The sequence below is a fragment of the Microtus oregoni genome, unplaced genomic scaffold (assembly GCF_018167655.1).
Source record: "Microtus oregoni isolate MIOR12 unplaced genomic scaffold, Mior012 000038F_ref0000394, whole genome shotgun sequence".
Lineage (NCBI taxonomy): Eukaryota > Metazoa > Chordata > Mammalia > Rodentia > Cricetidae > Microtus > Microtus oregoni.
The window spans coordinates 22,916,020-22,934,370 of NW_024543097.1; the positions used below are offsets into that span (position 1 = coordinate 22,916,020).

General features: G+C 51.7%; 1 protein-coding gene across 1 annotated transcript; it reads left to right on the forward strand.

The window, feature by feature from the left end:
* Positions 1-3,637: 3,637 nt before the first annotated feature.
* LOC121433332 (protein mab-21-like 4) lies at positions 3,638-13,176 on the forward strand. Its single transcript, XM_041631691.1, has 6 exons — positions 3,638-3,705; positions 4,077-4,805; positions 8,356-8,581; positions 10,433-10,586; positions 11,696-12,052; positions 12,752-13,176. The coding sequence occupies exons 2-6, from the start codon at positions 4,292-4,294 to the stop codon at positions 12,842-12,844; spliced, it is 1,344 nt and encodes a 447-aa protein (XP_041487625.1). The 5' UTR covers positions 3,638-3,705; positions 4,077-4,291; the 3' UTR covers positions 12,845-13,176.
* Positions 13,177-18,351: the final 5,175 nt, after the last annotated feature.

Here is an 18,351-nt window from a genome sequence, read left to right on the forward strand (position 1 = left end):
ATCTTTCCCCTGACTAAGGAACGAAGGGAAAGGAGAGGCCAGCATGGTTTTGTTCTACGGCTTGAACACTTTGTGGGGCATGCTCTGGTGTCCTAGCTGTGTGAGGGAAAGAAACACCCGGAAAACAGTAGCTCCAGCTCCTGTCTGGAGCCTCTCGGACATCCGTTGGTGAAGCTAAGGCTCCTGGGAGCTACCGTCCTGCCTGTCCCTCGGTCCCCGTCTGCCAGCCCTAAGCTTGGATTCCACTGCTCCAGTCCCAGCAAACGCACACAGCGGGTCAGCTCCAGGCTGTCAGTTGAGCAAACCCAGCCTTGAAGACATCTAGCAGACTGATCTTCCCCGTAGTTCCTCCCTTACCTCCTAGGACAGTGGTTCTCAGTCTGTGGGTCATGACCCCTCGGGGGTCAAATGACCCTTTCACAGGAAGTCACGTATCAGATAGCCTGCATATCAGATACTTACATTATGATTCCTAACAGTAGCAAAATTACAGTTATGAAGCAGCAGCAAAAATAATTTTACGGTTGAGGGGGTCACCACGACATGAGGCATTATATTAAAGGGTCATGGCACCAGGAGGTTGAGAACCACTGTCCTGGTATGCCTGTGGACATCTGCCTTCTCCTGAGATCCAGCTTGGTGACAGACACAATGGACCCTGCTCAGCTCTGCTCTTAGCTGGGTGGCTAGGGTTTCCTGGGCCTGCTTCCATGCTGGAGCTCACGCTGTTGACGCCATCTTGTCCTCCAGACCATTCCCAGCTCTTTGTCCCCAGCTTCTGCCCTTCCTGAAGTGTGTTGGCCTCCAATACTTGCTTATCCCACAGATGATGACCGTGGCGTTCTCATAAGCACCCTTCGGTGGGCTGTGGGACTGGCATGTGAGCCAACAATGACTTCAGCTGCTGTGAGCGTTAGGTCACTAAGTTGTAGACAGTCCTCTCTCTTGTTCTGACCCTTCTCAGTGGGCACACACATGCTCCACCTCATGGAGTGGGGGCAGACTGAGCAAATAAAACGCAGGTCTCTCACCATTCCGTAACAAGGAATGCTTATGACCTTCTCGCATGTCCAGCGTGAACCTCAGAAATCCCGACTTAGCTGGGTGCTGTATGCAGTATCAGTTATCCAGGCCGGAGTTAGACCATGATGCCACGTAGCAGGCAATGGGTATAGCCTGTGAGAGAGGTCTAGGGTTTGTTCAGCATGGTGAGCCCCGCTGTTCCATCTGAGATCCTGAACTACCCATCTCGTTGTGGTCAGTTGCTTCCCCAGGAGAGACCTTGTGTCAAGGGTCTCTGGGTAGTCAAGAATCTACTGGGCATTGTCAGAGTGCGAAGGCAGCTGGGAGCACATATCCTGTGATCTCGCATTCTTGGTCAAGGACTCTGAGACCAGAAAGGACAGTGACTCCCTGTGGATCACGCAGAGGGCCTCTGAACACATGCGCCTGGGAACCTGACTTTCTGTGTCCATGTCTGAGTTTTAACAGGTAACAGCCTCTCTGGGCATAGGGATCCTGTCAGACCACAGAGTTCCAGAGAGAATAAGCACAGCTCACAACAGAGGAGGGGGTCCATCCCAGAATATACCACTAACGCCAGTAGACCTCAGTGGCCTTTCTTAGGGTACCAGGCGGTGCCTGCCTTCTCATGGGCTTCCCTGTGGTCATTGCTGCAAATCCTGGAGGTTGGCACAGAGCTGCTTAGTAGAGAGTGGAAGTGGTGGCCCGGGAAGTCGATGTGGCCATGTAGAACTGGCGGAAAGGCTGTGAATGCAGGAGCCAGGTAGCTGAGTCCTGGTGTGATGGTATGTGCCCTCAGGTCACTGGAGAGGCAGCCAGATGACAAGGACCTTAGGCAGACCTTGCTCAGTGGTAGCTGAGTTTCCCTGAGTGACTTTAGGAGGCTTCTGTGAGGTTGGGTGGGGATCAAGGCTAGGAAAGCCCAGACTTTTCCAGCACACTGTGGCAGCCTGAGAACTGGCCACTTGCAGTGACAGAGCCTGTGTGGCCCTCACGAGGAGATCATGAGGACTGGGAACTTTATTTGGTGGCCTTGGATGCCACCTCAATATTCCTCAGACTGAAGGCAGAGGAACATGAGGTAGGCGCTCTAGAGGATGGGGCAGAGGCAGCTTGATGCCACGGAGGCAGCTGTAGCTAGATCCAGAAAAACCCCACAATGCTTCCTAGAGTCCTCTGAGGGAGCTCAGCCATTTTTACCCTGATTCAGGGCTTCCAGGTTCTGTGCCCAGGAAGTCAGGTCTACTAGGGAGACCTGGTAGCCCAGGGGACTCACAGTGGCTCTGGGCAACATCCATGCAGAGTCTACAGCCATGGGCCGTGTGTAAAATGTTGAGGCTGTGTGGCGCCCGCACCTCATACTGAAATTCATTCTATGCATCCATTTAGACTGGAGGGTCCCCTCCCTGCCAGCCACTCCCAGAGCGCTTGGGAATTCCCGAGGCACCGAATCAGTGTGCTTGTCCCTGTGCTACACTGAGAGGGTGAATCGATACATTTGTGGTTGGCCCCGTCACCAAGGTCTTGTGAAACCCATGGGCTCTGACAGCTACACTGACCATCTGGCTTCCCTGTCTCCTCCATTTCCCCTATTTTACATACTGTTGCACTGGGGTATGAAGGGTGCTAGACTTGGGCCCTTCCTGTAGGTCCCTTCAAAGTCAAACACAGCCACCATCTCCACCTTCCTCTCTCCACTGCCTGCTTGCTTGTGATGTCTTTAGACATCCAAGCAGAGCCCAGGTCACGCTCTTCTTCCCTGGCCACCTCTCGCAGGGCTGACCATTCGGTATCAAGACCAGACGGAGAGCACGCGGAGGAGAATGATAACGACACCGCCCCAGTCATGGGGAGCTTTCACTATCCTCTAGAAGAGCCAAGGAAGGAAGGACCGAATTTTGGCCTGCTGGGCACGCCAGGTTGCAGAGGGGGAGGGGCAGCATAGAGGGTGAGAAGCTTAGGCAGCACCTTGCTTGGGGGTGGTCCGGTCTCCTAGGTGGCTTGAAGGGACTTGTGTGAGGTTGTGTGGAAAAGCCCAGGGTCGCAGCAAGGAAGGAACTGTCTGGCCTGGTGCATCAGAGCTGGGCTATCTAGGGCTGCAGGGCCTACCTCTCACAGACTGCGGTGCAGTCGGGGAACTGGGTGGGGCAGAGAAAGCAGTGTGAAGGGCAGAAGCAGCCCTCTGAAACCTGCACAGCCTTGGAGAGGGTGAGCTGTATGCTGGGCAGCCCAGCATCCAGAGCTGCACTAGGCTGTAGGGAAGCCTATCTCTGTCACGAAGGCTCACAGGTCGGAGCCCCTCAGAGGCTCTGAGCAGCCACTCCAAGAAGGGTGGTTTTCCTATCCTATCATCTGGTAGCTCTGACTTAGTGCAGATGGCTGGGGTCAGAGGTCATGCATGGTGTGGCTGCAGAGATGGAATCTCTGTGACACCCATGGGGCTGTCACCTAGTTGTCTGTTTGCAGACTAGAAGCTGAGCTGCTACCTGTGCAACTGGAGCTCCTCTAAGGGCCAAGGGTCGCTAGGGGCGGCTCCCTCCTGCCTGTCTGGACTTGTGTGACATTGAACAGGGAGGAGACAGTGGGCAGGGCGCTGGCAGGTGGCTCATAGGGTAAGACTTTCCAGCCATGAGGTGGAGTCAGAGGCCGCTTCTCTCCTAGAAGGCAGCAGCTCCTGGCCAGGTGCGTGCTAACTCTTCTCAGAGGGAGGCTGGAGGGATGGGACAGGCACCCCGAGGGGCCGAGCTGGCCAATTATATGAATGACAAATGGAGAAGGGATGATTTACACTGGTATCTGGGGAATGCTTAGGAGGTACTACCCAGGTCAGGCCTGAGTCTTGTTCCTCTCGCAGCCGCCTTAGAGAGGAGAGGACCCAGACAGAGTGGGGAGGGGGGAGGGAGGCATGAAGCATGAGAGACACCTGCCCTCCTCCAGGTTAGGCCACTGTGTTTTGAACCCAAGGTTCAGGAGGGAGTAGGGAGGGAGGAGAGTAGTAAGCAATTGGGCCTCCGCCTCCCTGGACAGCCCCCTGTGATACTTTTAATTGTTAGGTACTGACTCACCCCACTTCAAAGGCCTTGGCCTTGGTTCAGCTATTTAACCTGCTGCACAGCGCCTGCCCCTCTGGAACTCTGCCTGTGGAGAGCTGAGCCCTACCTGCAGCCCTTCACCTCACCTGGGCAGGTACCGCTTCCTCCTCGCCAGTCCGCACCAGCTGAAGAGCCGTTCCCAAGGGCTCCTAGGCCCTGCTGACTACTGCTCAGGGATGCCTGCCCCCTGTGTCTTTGCTCCAGACATGACCGAGCAGGTGCCCCTGTGGCATCACTACCTGTTGGCCATCCAGTCGCGGGAGTCACCCCGTGTCCAGGACTACCAGAGAGCAGAGAACATCCTGCTCACTGTGCTGGAGCGTGTCCATGCCTTGGACCCTCGCTTCCTTGTCGACTATTCTCGAGACCTGGAGGCCTTCCAGTTTGCGCTGCGCTCCTCAGAGGACCCGCTGGATGTGGAGGTGCCCCTGGGGGTGGACGCCGAGGCTCTCCTGGTTGAGGAGTCAGAAGCCACTGAGCCAGGGGATGGCCCTGCAATCTGTCGCCTGGGTGTCCTCAAGGAAGCATCTGGCCTGGAGCCATGGATGACTGATGATGTCTTCAGCGCCTCCTCAGAGAGCAGAGACAAGTGCTGTGGACACATTGTACCCAGTAAAGTACTGTGTGTCCTTAAAGATCTTCTGGTGGCTGCTATTGTACACTGCAAGCACCACAACCTCGTCCCACCAGGTAACGGGGTGGGGAGTGGGGAGGTACTCTGCACGTATGTACAATATGTGTGTGCATGTATGTGTGTGACCACTGTGTCGGAGGGCTCAGGGTTTGGACTGGCCCATGGGGTCTGCATACAGGTTCCTGTGTGTGTGTGTGGTGTGTGTGTGTGTGTATTCGCTGTGCATATGAGTACAGTGTGAGTTTCATTGTGTGTTGGGGGCCCATGTGTGTGTGTTTGTGTGTGTGTATTCCTTGTGCATATGAGTACAGTGTGAGTTGGCATTGTCTGTTGGGGGCCCCGTGAGCCAGGAGACTTGCTCTGGCCCCTGAACCCCCAGACTCCCTGAGAAAACAGGTTGTGAATCACATGTGACCTGTTTCTGCATGGTGCTTTGGGGAAGACATTTTAACGAATGTCACTTTATAAATGTCTGAGAGTTTAGGACAAGCTGTGGTTTTGCTGGCTAGCTTGCCACAAAGGGTCTCTGGCAAGGTTTTAGGAATTTACTCTGCTACCTGTTACAGTCTGTGCTGGTGATGCTTAACGCCTGTCCCCACTTCAGCCTCGGTCACCATCGGTCAGACTGTATGTGAGTCAGGATGCAGACACATGCTAGTGTGCATGTATATGCGTATGTGGAGGTGTGAAAAGACACGAGGACACATGTGAATGCGTACATGTGAATGTGTGCCTCTATATATACAGGCATATGTGCATGCCTGCTCCAATTTAGGACTGAGATGCTAACTGGTACATTAAGACCCAGACTGGGTATTTTCAAATATGGCAAGGAACCCAGCCTCAGTCTCTTGTGGGACATCTTGTTTATATAATCCGGGGTATCGGAGCTTCAGGTAGGTCTCAGCATGACCAGAACTAACCAGTCTCTTTACACAAAGGTGACTTCAATAGTAGGTACAGCCTGTGATAAGCAAGAAGATTGGGGACCTAAGTGAAGACACTTGTCCTCTTGGGTTCAGGTATTGAACGTCAGGTTGATAGGGCATTGGAGGCCAAAAGAGAATGTCCTGTTTTTCTTGGAGGAGACAGACACATGATGGTGGCAGATGCTATTTTCTCATATGTTTGTCTTCCCAAGTCAACTTCCTGGTATTTATACTGTGTCGTCAGCGAATGGGTAGTTGCCTCCCTTAAGGGCAGTAACATGCCTGAGATCCCTAGTGTGTGGAGTCTGGGCCTATCTGCATTTCCAGGGACAGTGGAGCCTGGGGCAGTGGACTGCTGTTCCTTCCCAGGGCCCTGGGAAAGGGTGTCTAGCAGAGCCCACAGCTGGGCACCTAGGTTTCAGTCTGGGCTGCAGGACTCAGGAAGCCCTTGGGCTCTTAGGCTTCCAACATTAGGGGTCAGCTTCTGCAGGCAGTCCCTCCCAGACCTGCTAGGCCAGGTGTCCTGGAGCAGACTGACCTTCGGGTGGCTAGAGACTGTTATTAAGCGTCTGGTGTTTTGCATCTCATTGGGCATCTTACATGGTCATCTCTTGAACCCTCTAATTCAGCAGGACCATTCCTGCCTTTTTGCTTGACCTAACACAGTCATTGCACTACCAGCTGGACCTGGCTTCTGCAGGCCCCACTCTTTTGCTGAGGCACAGACCTATGGGGTAACTAGGAGATTTCCAAGTTACATCAAGTTGCATCAAGGACAGTGCAAACCTCTAGGCCCCACATGCATAACCAGATTGCCTCCTGACTGAGTAAAGAGACCCCATAGCCTAGGCCCATTCCTGCTGCTGTGGCTGAGCTGGGCCCATGGGACATTCCAGGCATTGCTTCCAACACATACCTTAAAAGGGAAGCTATTGCTGGTGACAGGGTTCAGCCATCCACTCCCTGGAACCGGTGAGACCAGCCAGGCCTGGCTTAGAGGTAGCCTGCTGAGAACAGGTGTGGCTGGCTGTCTTCCAGGTTGCCATTTCACAAATAAAATGTGTGACTAGAGGAAGACAAGGAGACATTTAAATGCTGAGCCAAGAGGGTCCCCTCCCTCTTCACGGGGAAACTGAGGCTCATGCAGGATGGAGGATTCCAGAGGTTGCCTGCAGATCATGGGAGCTGAAGGGATACACAGCAAGGCCCAGCTCTTTCCTTGCAATGGGGACTCTGTTACAAGGCTTGGGCTGGGGATTCTGTTTTGAGCACACCCAGCTCCCAGACGATTGGCTGTTCTGGCCTCTGACCCAGGTCCCTCAATGGACATAGACAAATAGCGCTGGGGTAGGAGGGGAAACAGTTCCACCCTGAGCCTGTGTGATGGCGTGGGTGTCTTTGTTATCCCCCTCATTATCTCTGTTGCTGACTTGTTTTGAAAGAAAGGGAACGCTGAAGTAGAAGGCTCCTGGATACACCAGCATCCAGCCCTGTCACTCCTGAATGTTCCCTCTTAGGGGGCCTAGGGGTTCATGATAGGGACATGAGCTCTGGGTGAGGTCTCAGTAGGGAGAGGAGAGAAAAGTCTCTCAGCCATAATGTGTCATTCATCAGGTAATGGAGGTAACCAATTCCTGGAGTGTTAAGTAGATACAGACCTCATCATACAGAATGTTCAGGCTGAGCCTGGATTTCTGGGTCATGGCAGCCTGGAAACGGGGTCACCTAGTACCTCCTCTCAGGATACCAGGGCCTTTCCCAGCATGGGCAGTTCTCTCCCATGCACTTGATCCTAAGCTTTTCCTGTCCTTTGTTGCCAAGTCCCACCTGTCTGGTAGGAGGACCAGCATGCATGCATGCATTGGTGGCTCTGACCTAAGCTGTTAGGGAGGCTCTTGGTGTAGGGGATGCGATGGGCACAAACTCACCAGCTCCTCAGCAGAGGTCCAGCCTGGGATTGATCCCCCTAGCTTTGTTACTACTCAGGTGAGCTGGGTTATCATGTCTGTTCTCCCTGGCCACAGCTGGCTGGAGCAGGGATATGAGTCTGTAGACACTGCAGGTGACACTATAGCTAAAGGCTGTCCTTTGGAGTTATCAGTGTCTAGCGGGTACAGAGTCCCTGGAATGGGATGCTAGGCCCAAAAGCACCCTGTTGACTTTCCTTAAAGACTGGAAAGGTTCGGAATGAAGCAATGAGATGTCTTTATCACAGCCATCTGCCAAAAGAGCTGGCTCTGAGCCGCCCAGGGAGGCAGGGGAACTCCACCAGTCCTGCTCCTCACACTGCAGCTTCAAGCACCATACATGTCCAGCGCTTCTCCTTGGGACGTAGTCTTTCTCCTGTCTCCAGCCTGGACACTGAATGGAGCTGACTTGAGCAGAGGTGCAACAGACAGGGGGCAGATCCCACAGGTCCAGGAGGTGTGAGAAGCAGGCTCAGGCAACAAGACTGAGGGAGGGGCCTAGCAGACAGAAGGCTCTTGAGGGAAGGTGTTGGTATGAAGGATGCTGTGACATAGCTCAGCTGGCATTGCTCCATGCGTAGGGTTGTGCAATGGTTCCTATGGAGCCGCAGATACCGGGAAGGGCAGTCATGACAGCAGGGAGGGTGTCCCAGACCAAAGCAGGGTTAGGCCCAGAAGAGGGGAGCTAGATTGATGGCAGGTTGTTGCAGGCTCTCTGAATGCTGCTAACCTGAAGGAAGGGCAGCTGCACCTGTCCCTGCTGGTGTCCAGTGGCTGGAGGAAGATCCGCTTCAACGTTGTGCCTGTGGTGAGGAAGAAGCACAGGGTGCCTGCCTTGGAGCGGGCCCAGTTGAAGCCTGGATTCCCTGAGGGCATCTTGAGAAGAATTGCCAGCCACGGGGTGGACCTGGTACCAGCTAATGCCCAGCACTGGAGGTAAATGCCACTCTGGACCTGAGGGAAGAGAGAAACACCTTGATGCTCCCTGAGCCTCATGCAGGAGGATCTGAGGGATTCTTGCCTGCTTCTGCCCTGTGGACATCTGTGTCATGCTGAGGTTTCTAGAATCTCTGGGGCAGTTCTAGAGTTTAATGAGTCACAGGGAGCTTTGGGGAGGACATGGCTGGGACATCTTCTGCACAGGAGGTGACCAATAGCATAAAGCTGTGGTGAGATATCAATGTGGAAGGTGGTGTGGGAGGGGGTCTTTCACCAATAGCCAGCTAAACTCTAGCAGAGAGGTTGTCTAAGGTCCTCACACAGCGAGGATGCTCCCACAGCAAGGATGTTCACAGTGAGGATGCCAATACATGAGAACACCCATACAACAAGGATGTTCACACAGTGAGGATGCTCACACAGCGAGGATGCTCATACAGTGAGGATGCCCATACAGTGAGGATGCTCACACAGTGAGGATGCTCACACAGCAAGGATGCTCACACAGCAAGGATGCTCACACAGCAAGGATGCCCATACAGTGAGGATGCTCACACAGTGAGGATGCTCACACAGCGAGGATGCTCACACAACAAGGATGCTCACACAGCGAGGATGCTCACACAGCGAGGATGCTCATACAGTGAGGATGCCCATACAGTGAGGATGCTCACACAGTGAGGATACTCACACAGCAAGGATGCTCACACAGTGAGGATGCTCACACAGTAAGGATGCTCACGCAGTGAGGATGCCCATATAGTGAGAACACCCATACAACAAGGATGCTCACACTGATAAAAGTAACTTGGGCTTGTTAATACCTTTCACTTGAGGTGGCATTGTCAGATTTACAGAGCCCTTCTCAGAATGTTCTCCCACTTGAGATGTTTAGTTATAGATGTTTCCTTCCATGTGCCGGCCCTTATCTCCAGCCCTGACTTCTTTAAGTCCCCTGAAGCCTGTGAGTTCAGTGAGGGCTACTTGCTACCAACTCAGTGTCTGTGAGAAGGTGAAGAAGACAGAAGCTCAGCCAGCAGGACTCAGGGCCTGGGATCCATCCAAGACTGACATCCCTGGCACCCCCCTATAAGACCATAGTGATTCTGCTGGGGGACTTACAAAATATTTCCATGCCCAAGGTGCTGCCATCTTGGAACCGAGTTGCTCCTTATAAGTGACATTTATAAGCTGCTGTGACATTCTGAAGCTTTTGCAGAGCTCTGTGGGTCCCATACCCTGCATCCTTGCTGAGTAAGCACCAGCCCACCAAGGCAGATGAAGGGTGGGGCCGAGTAGAATATGGCCTTCCTGTTGCCCCACCTCTGCCCACCCTTTAGGACTAAGGCTCACAGGGTGTGGAGTCTGGTTCAGACCCAATGCTGGTTCAGCAAACACAGAAGTGAGGGCCTGTGATGTGCTGGGCCCTGTGCTAAGGGTCCTAGATGAAGAGCCTCACATATTCTCCACCCTCTGGCTCCCATGGTGGGCAGGGGACTTTGGTTTCCCTAATACACCCTGGAGTGGAGCCCACACCCCCCTGCCAGCTTGGAGCGCCACCAAACCTCAGTCTAAATAAAGGGTGGGCTGGCTGAGGTCTTCCACAATCCCTGCAATCTTTGATGGGGAGTCTGAACCACAGATGTTCAAGCTAGCAAACAAAATCAGCTGCTAAGAGAGACATAGGTCATGGAGCCCCAGGATGGCCACAGTAAGAGAATGACCCCCCTATGGGACTCACGAGGTTCTAGTATTGGGGAGCAGCCACCGCCTGCTTTTTCTTTTGGGTGGTACACAGGGTGCTGGGCACTGTGAACCCCAGACCTGACAGGTGGGTCTGGCTTTCAGGATCTCCACTGGCTACCTGCTCAGCCGCCTGCTTGGTGCACTAGGCTCCTTCCCTGGTCACCGCCTGGACAGCCTCTCCATCCTCGACCGGGTGAACCTAGAGAGCTGGCGAGGTAGCAGCCAGAGCCCCGGCCTAACTTTTGACCACTTGAAGGTAGGCACGGTAGCTCACCACCTGCCTTGCTCTGTTGCTCACATCTGTGACTAGACAATAGAGGGCAGGGACCCCCTGGGTGTGTCCCTCACACCAGCTCCGTGATGAGCAGCCACAGGTACTGTGAGGACTCCAGGTTCACCTGAGGAAGAGACCACAGCCCACGAGGTCTCGTAGGCATGGCTGTAGAGTGGTGCCATGGTGCTGGCCCCATGCTGGCCTTGGCCATTCCTAGACAGGTGTCATGGGAGGACTTGCAACGGAAACGTGACTGGGTTGGGCCACACAGGGCTGGACCTCTCCACGGCACGATTCCTCTCGTCAGATTCCCCTATGGATTGGCGCCAAGTGGGTACCCATGGGAGCACTGGCTCCCTTCCTATGCTCCCTGGGGCAGGACAGTCACATCACATCTACATCCTGCTATGGATGAAGAACAAGTAAGGTTCCATCACCCCTAGCCCACGGGGCAGTGAGAAGCAAGTGGGTAGAGCTGTGAAGTCTTGGGATCCCCCCCCCCGGGGTGTGTGTTCACGATAAAGAGGACCCTCTGCTTGGTCCGTGTTGTCAGATTCTGGCTCTGGGGAGTCAGTCTGCTGTCTCAGGCCTCTGCCCAAGGTGGGGATCTGGTTTCCAGTGGCCACTGGGGTCTGATACACAGAGAATCCTAGATAAACTGAGAGATGAGGAGGAAGACAGTCTGAGGACCCAGAAACACAGTTGGGTAATGGGGGTGGTAATCTAGTAAGGACCTTGGAGCAGAAAGGAGGAGGCGGAGGAGGAGGGAGAGGAGGAGGACTTCTAATGCCCTTAGGGCCAGTCTACAAAGATCAGTGGAGGGGCATGGAGGAAGCCTCAGGAAACCCGAGGGAGTTCTGAAGTTGACCAGAGTTCAGCAAAGGCTGAAAAGGGAGGCCTAGAGGAGAGAGGGAGGGGCAGAGAAGGTGATGGGAGCTCCAGAAGCTGCTAGGGTGGCAGATACCAGAGGAACTCAGCATTGGAGATGTTGAGGAGGGTTGGCGGATGTGAGCTGGCGCAGGGCTAGTGGACGGCAGGTGGTGGGAGCCGCTCCAGCCGCCCCTTGACAGGTCTGACTTTGTGTCCTGCAGACAGTGCTGTTGTGGGCCTCTGTGCTCTTCCCAGCACCCGAGGACTGGATGGACCTGCAGGGCGCCGTGTACCGTCTGCTGGTGGTGCTGCTCTGCTGCCTGGCTACCAGGAACCTGCCCCACTTCCTGTACCCGGAGCACAACTTGCTGCAGGACAGCGGCCTGGACCTCGGCACCATCTACCAACGTGTGGAACACTTCGCCAGCCAGCCCGAGGAGTCCTTACGAATCCATGTCACCCACCTGGGCCACAGCCGTCCACCACGCATTGACAATGGAGTCAAGGCACTCCTGCAACTCCCTGCCAGTGACCCTACCTACTGGACCACTGCTTACTTTGATTTTCTGCTTGATAAGGTGGGTGCAGTTGTTTCATGGGGGGGAGTGGCTTAGAGTCCTGGTCTTGAACCCTGACCACTCTCTCCCAGGTCAGGAACTCAAGGATGGCTGTGGTAAAACCAGAGTTCTAGGAGAGGCCCCATGGGTGTAAGGTTCTCTCTGGAAGTAAGGGCAGAGTGCCTGAGATTGCGCCCGTGTTCCACAGAATTATCTTAAACCACCCAGAAGATGCCCAGAGCCCTCTCTACTTTGGGGCTTTGACTTTCCCTGGACCTTCTGGGCTCAATTTCCTGTGTATTGCTGGACTTGGCATTTTGAGAGTCACACCCTTTAGGACCTTATGTTCTCTGGCCTGCTGTTTCGGGGTGTCTACAAGCTGTCCCTTCTACACCTATAGAGCCCATTGACCCCCAACAAAGGCAGGAACTCGTCCACCCAGGCCCGAATACTGCCTCCAAAGCATGCCTGACATTTCTCGGTCAGGAATGTGCAGGGAAAAAGCCTTCAACCACTGTTAGTGGGACCTCCCTGGGAGAGGGGTCATTCCTGTGTCAGGGATACATTGTGTGAGATAGGGCTGTTGGAGGACGGGTGCTGGGATGGTCCACGTGCCGGGGTGATGGACCAGGTGGACACTCACAGGTAGGGTGGTCAGAGAGGATGTCTGAGACAGGTGCAGCCTGGCTGCCTGTGACCCTCTGTCCCTGCCCACTGCAGTTCCAGGTCTTTGACATCCAGGATAAGGACAGAATCTCAGCCATGCAGAACATCTTCCAGAAGGCCAAGAGCATGGGAAGCGACCATAACTGAGCTGGGCGGGCAGGTCCAGTCTCTACCAACCTGCAGAGCTCCCTGGAACTTCTGGGAAGGAAATGGGGAATCAGAGATATTTCTTTGAGTGACTGGTGGAGGGACTTGGTCCCTAAGGACTCATGTGCAAGGGATGGCTGTGAGACTCCAGCCTGGCACTGTGGTCTTGAGGCAGCTGCCATGTTCCAGACTGGGACTGTGGTGGGTGGTTGTTTGCTTCCCAGAGACCCATGGATCCATCCATTTGACAGTCAGAACAGATATTGCAGGAGACAGCAATGGGTGTTTGCTTTGCCTCTGCTCCACACAACTCCTGGGATTGAAATACTGTGTGTTCATTGTTGAATACATTCATGCCCCCGTGTGCCCTGTGGAGAGGACTCCCCGCTCTCTGTATCTTTTTGCAAATATAGACTCCTAAGATTCTGAAAGCCTTGAGTGCAAAGATGATGTCATTTTAAACCTTCTCCACCCTCAGGTAGGGATTGTCCCCCTGGACAGATGTCGTTACTCTCCAGGTCAGAAGGAAATGGAGCTAGAAGAGGGACTTCCACAGCCCCCCTTACCCCTATACTGGTCTGACCTACTGCTCTGTCTCTGGAGGAGTGTCTCCTGTTCCCAGAATCCCGTGATTCGTGTCTTCTTATTAGCTTGAAGCAACTTCCCTGGAGCCCCAGCTCAGAAACATCTCTTCTCTATTGTCTTTGGCCCTTGGTGACATTTACTCCTTGACTTCAGAACTGCAGACTGCACCCCAGGCTCTGAGGAGAGAATCCAGGTCCTATATGTGGGCAGGTCATCCAGTGTCCCAGTGTCCTCCAAGGACTGATAGCATTGTCAGAGTATAGCTATACAATGAGCAATGCTCAGAGCCTCTGCATGTTGTGGGACCAGGGCCTGAGCTATCATCAGCACAAGGGAAATAGCATGTTGTCTCCAGAGTGGGACTGAAGTCGACCCAGGCCCACCCTGGCCACCTCCTTGGGGATGAGTACAAGTCACAATGGCTGCACTTAACAGAGATGAGAGTTTATGAGCACAGGAAAGGCCAAAAGGACACAATTTTTTTAGACATGGTCTTACTATATATAATGCATGGGACTCTCTAAATAGGCCAGGCTATCCTCAGACTCTTAGAGATGTCTGTTTCTATCTCCTGAGTGCAGGAATTAAAGGTGTGCACCACCACACCCAGGTAAAAGTTTTTAGAATTATATTCTGCATATATATTTTGCTTATACTGGTGTGTATAACAATGTGTGTGTGTGTGTGTGTGTGTGTGTGCCTGCGTGCACGTGCATGCGTACACACATGAGTCCATGGTTTATGTGTGAAGGTCAGAGAACAACTTGGAGGAGCTGGTCCTTTCCTGCTCCTATATGGGTCAGTCCAGGGATGAACTCAGGACTTCACCCACTCAGCAATCTCATCAGTCCTCGAGGGAATATATTGAAACTATCCCTAGTCCACTTCCCTTTAGATAGTCTACCCAAACACATCCAGAAGGGTGTAGGAGCAGAATGCAACACTCCTTAAAGTGTACCTCAACGACCCCAGTAAGAACCAGGTGGACTGCAGTGAGCATTGGGAAGATGCTGTGGTAGACATGTGACCTATGGTAGGACAGGATGACAGGGCCTCTGGAACGTGATCTGTAGGCACCAGTACAGGAGGCATACCCTCTCTGGTCTCATTAGAAGGGAGGTCGAGAAATGGTGTGTTGGAAGAGGACCGTGTAAGATCTAGGTCTGGCCAAAGCTAACCCTTCTGCTCTGGGCACGAGGCTGACCGTGGGAGAAACGCTACAAAAGGGTTCTGTGATGTTACCATGCAGATCAGGGCCAGGAAGGCTCGCTGGCAAGTTCTCCAGTGCCTTACACAGGTGTCCAACTTTTGACATTTCAATATGACAGTATGGTCTACAAATGAGCTGGGTTCCATTCTCGTGGTCCGTGGGCCACAGGTTGGACATGCTTACAGGCTTACAAAATGCCCTCATTCCATAATTCAATCAGGGCGAATCTTTGTACCTTCTCAAGGTCAGCCACACAGGCAAAACCCTTGGGCTCAGAGGCCCAGCATAGGCTGGGACTTTGTCCTTCCTGCTTTGGTGCTTGGTGACCTCACTGGATCTTGAAGATTCTCTGCACCTCACCTACAAATGCCCATCAACTAAGTGACTATGATGATTATCACTTCTGAGTGGGAACAGTACACACATGGCTTCTACGGCAAGTTTGTGTTGTAGTAGGACCACAGGGTCAGTGATATGTGGAACCCTGCAAGCCCCAGCAAGGAGCCGAGGCCCTGGAGCAAGGGATTGTCAAACACAACAGGAGGAGCCCGATGCACCATGTGACCCTGTTCCCACTGCCACAGGCCCCGTGTGCCTTGGCAGGGGTAGAAGACGATGAATGCAGCATGGATCTGGAGGACAAAGGATGCGGTCTATCTGGGGCCAGTCAAGCAGGCCGAGGAACAGATAAATTACAAGAACAGTGGCTTGTGCATCTCTGTCATCACGCCTGATGACCAGACCTCCCCCTCACCTCATGCTGGCCTTGGTGACTTCTCTGAGCACTCAGAGTCCTGGAAGGCAGCAATGAGGAACGGTTTTCCCAGAAACAGAGCTTCAAGACAAAGAATTATTCCTTAACTGAAGAGACAAGAGGCCCATGGGAAACACGCAGAAATAAGGAAATTACAGGGGTGAAGGTGACTGCAGATGACATCCAAAGTAAGTCCTCAGGAAAGCCCAGAAGTCCTGAAGTTAAACAGTCTTCATACCCCACGAGGACTCACGGGACATGTGGGCATCTGGAGATAGGGACGCCCCACTCACAGTACCTGATGGGAAAAGTCTCCATACCCCATGAGGACCCACAAAGACGTGTGGGCACCCGAAGGGAGGTATAATCGCCTCCCTCTCAGTACCTGACAGGAAACAAATCAACAAGTGTGCAGCGCTCCAGAAGAACTGTCACGAGCAGCCTGACTGCTTCTGGAGAAACCTGCCCTGCTCAATAAGAGTGGGTTTTAGTGCATTTACACAGAGCTAAAATAAATACACAATAGTCTCTCTGATCTCAATAGACACAAATTTAAAAATAAAAACCGAGTGGATAGTTTGAATTTCCTCCAAATATTTAGAAATTATAAAACATAAATCAGAATAATCTATGGTTCTAAGAATAAGTCCCAGGAAAAAAAGTCATCAAATATTTTGACTTGGGCGGCCATGGAAACACTGCCCATCGAAGCTCGGAGACAAAGCTGAGGCAGCGCTTGGAGAGAGGACTTTAGCTGGAAACGTCTAGAAGAGATGCTGCATTTCCAAATCAACTTCTTACGCTTCCGGTGTAGGAAGCAGGAAACCAAGAGATGGGCAAGAATTACCAAAATCTCAAAGAAGGGCCGGTGAGATGGCTCAGCAGATAGGAGTGTCTACTGCCAAGCATGGTGACCTGAGTTCAATTCCCAGGACCCCCACGGGAGGAAGAGAAAACCAACCCCTGCCAGTTGTCCTCTGGCCTTGACACATCATGGCATACGCACACACACACACACACACACACACACGTACACAGGCACAAAGAGAGAGAGAGAGAGAGAGAGAGAGAGAGAGGATAAATAGAATGTAGAAAAGTTTAAATGAGTAAATTAAGACCACAAGAGATCAAATGAGGAGCACAGTGCAGTAGACATGATCAGAGGACAGACGACAGAGAAAAGGCAGGACAAGCAAACACTGCAGTTTTGAAAAGACAGATAAAATCAATATTTCTGGCAAGGCTGATGAACAGGAAAAAAAGGAGAAAATACACGCCGCCAATAGAGAGGATGCTGAAAGAAAAATCGCTACAAATTCGTAGACATACGAAGTCCATGAAGGGACGCTGTGAGTGACTTCGTGCTAGCACACTTAGCAGCCGAGATGGAAGCTAACATGCCATGGGTAGTACAATTCTCAAAACTGACGCGGAAGGAAGATGACATCTAAAGGACCCATATCCAGTCAGCTCTCAGGAGGCTGAGGCAAGCAGAGGGCAAATTCGAGGCTAACTCAAGCTATGTAAGGAGACCTTGTCTCAAATGGAAAAAGGAGGGAGACAGGAAGAAAGGGAAGGAGGGAGACAGAAAGAAAGGGAAGGAATGAGACAGGAAGAAAGGGAAGGAGGGAGGGACGGAAGGACTCACACGTGTTGAAAAAAGTTTTAAATTTCTCTGTTAGGAAAGTTTCCATCCGTACGTCCTGGGTTGCTGAATTCTACTAAACACATGAGGGCGAGAAAATATTTCTATTTCCAGATAAGCTTTATCAGAAAATAACAGAGAAGAAAGTGTTGTTTAAATCATAACCATAATACCTAAGAAGTCCTGCACAGTAGCTAAGGGTGGGAATGTTGTGAGATCCCCGCTGACAGCAAAATCAGTAACTGCGGTAGACAGGAACTACAGAATACCTGCTCCTGGTATCATTTATAAACTGAATACACACACACCAAATAGATAAAATTTTTAAAATTCAAATATTCAACACTTTCTCTAAGACTAAAGTTCTCCTAACCATTTTTTTTTTTTTTGCAATGGCTTTATGATCCTCAGCAAGGTGAGGAAGAAAGCCGGCGGAAAGGGTACACGTTTGAAAAGATGTATCAATGTCCTCATTCAGAGGCAACTTGATTATCTACTTAGAAAAGCCAAATAAATATACAAAGAAGTCATTAGAAGTATGAGCCTAGCAAGGTCAGTAAATGTAAGACTAATATAAAACACCATATTAAAAAGAAACAGTTGGAAATGAAAAAAAATAAATACCATTTATAATATCAGTAAACTCCTTAGAAATAAATTTAACAAAAAGATATATGCAAGACCTCTACAGTGAAAATCTGAAACATTGTTTACAGAAATTTAAAGTCATCTAAATTAATGCTCATGAATTCAAAGTTTATGGTATTTCTAAGATTCCTACTCTTTATCCAATCAAAATTCCAGAAAGCTATTCTGTAGAAACAGACAAAATAAGCCCAAGATTCATGTGAAAATTCAAAGGTTTTAGAATGAGAAAATTCTCTGCGGGTGGGTGTAAAGAGGAAGAGAGAAAGAGAGATTGCAAGATTGCGAGATTGCTTTGTATTCAGACTTACTGGTGGCTTCACATTTTGAGATAAGGTCAATTGACTTAGGACCAAAAAAGCAGGCAGAGTAGAATAGACGCCAGAAATCAATCCACAAATACGTAGTTGATGACATTTGCCAAGCTGGCGGGTCAACTGAATGGAGAAAGCAAGGTTTGTTTAACAAGCGTATCGTTGGGACAACTGGGTACGGCTATGGATAAATGCACTTTGCCCCATGTCCACACCATGGAACAAAGGATAGACCTACCCTGTCACTCCAAAAGAAAAGACAGAAATATCTATAACAGCCTCAAAATAGAGAAGACCTCTGGAGCAAGATACAAATAGCTGAGATCACAGAAAGAAAACTCATAGGACTTTGCC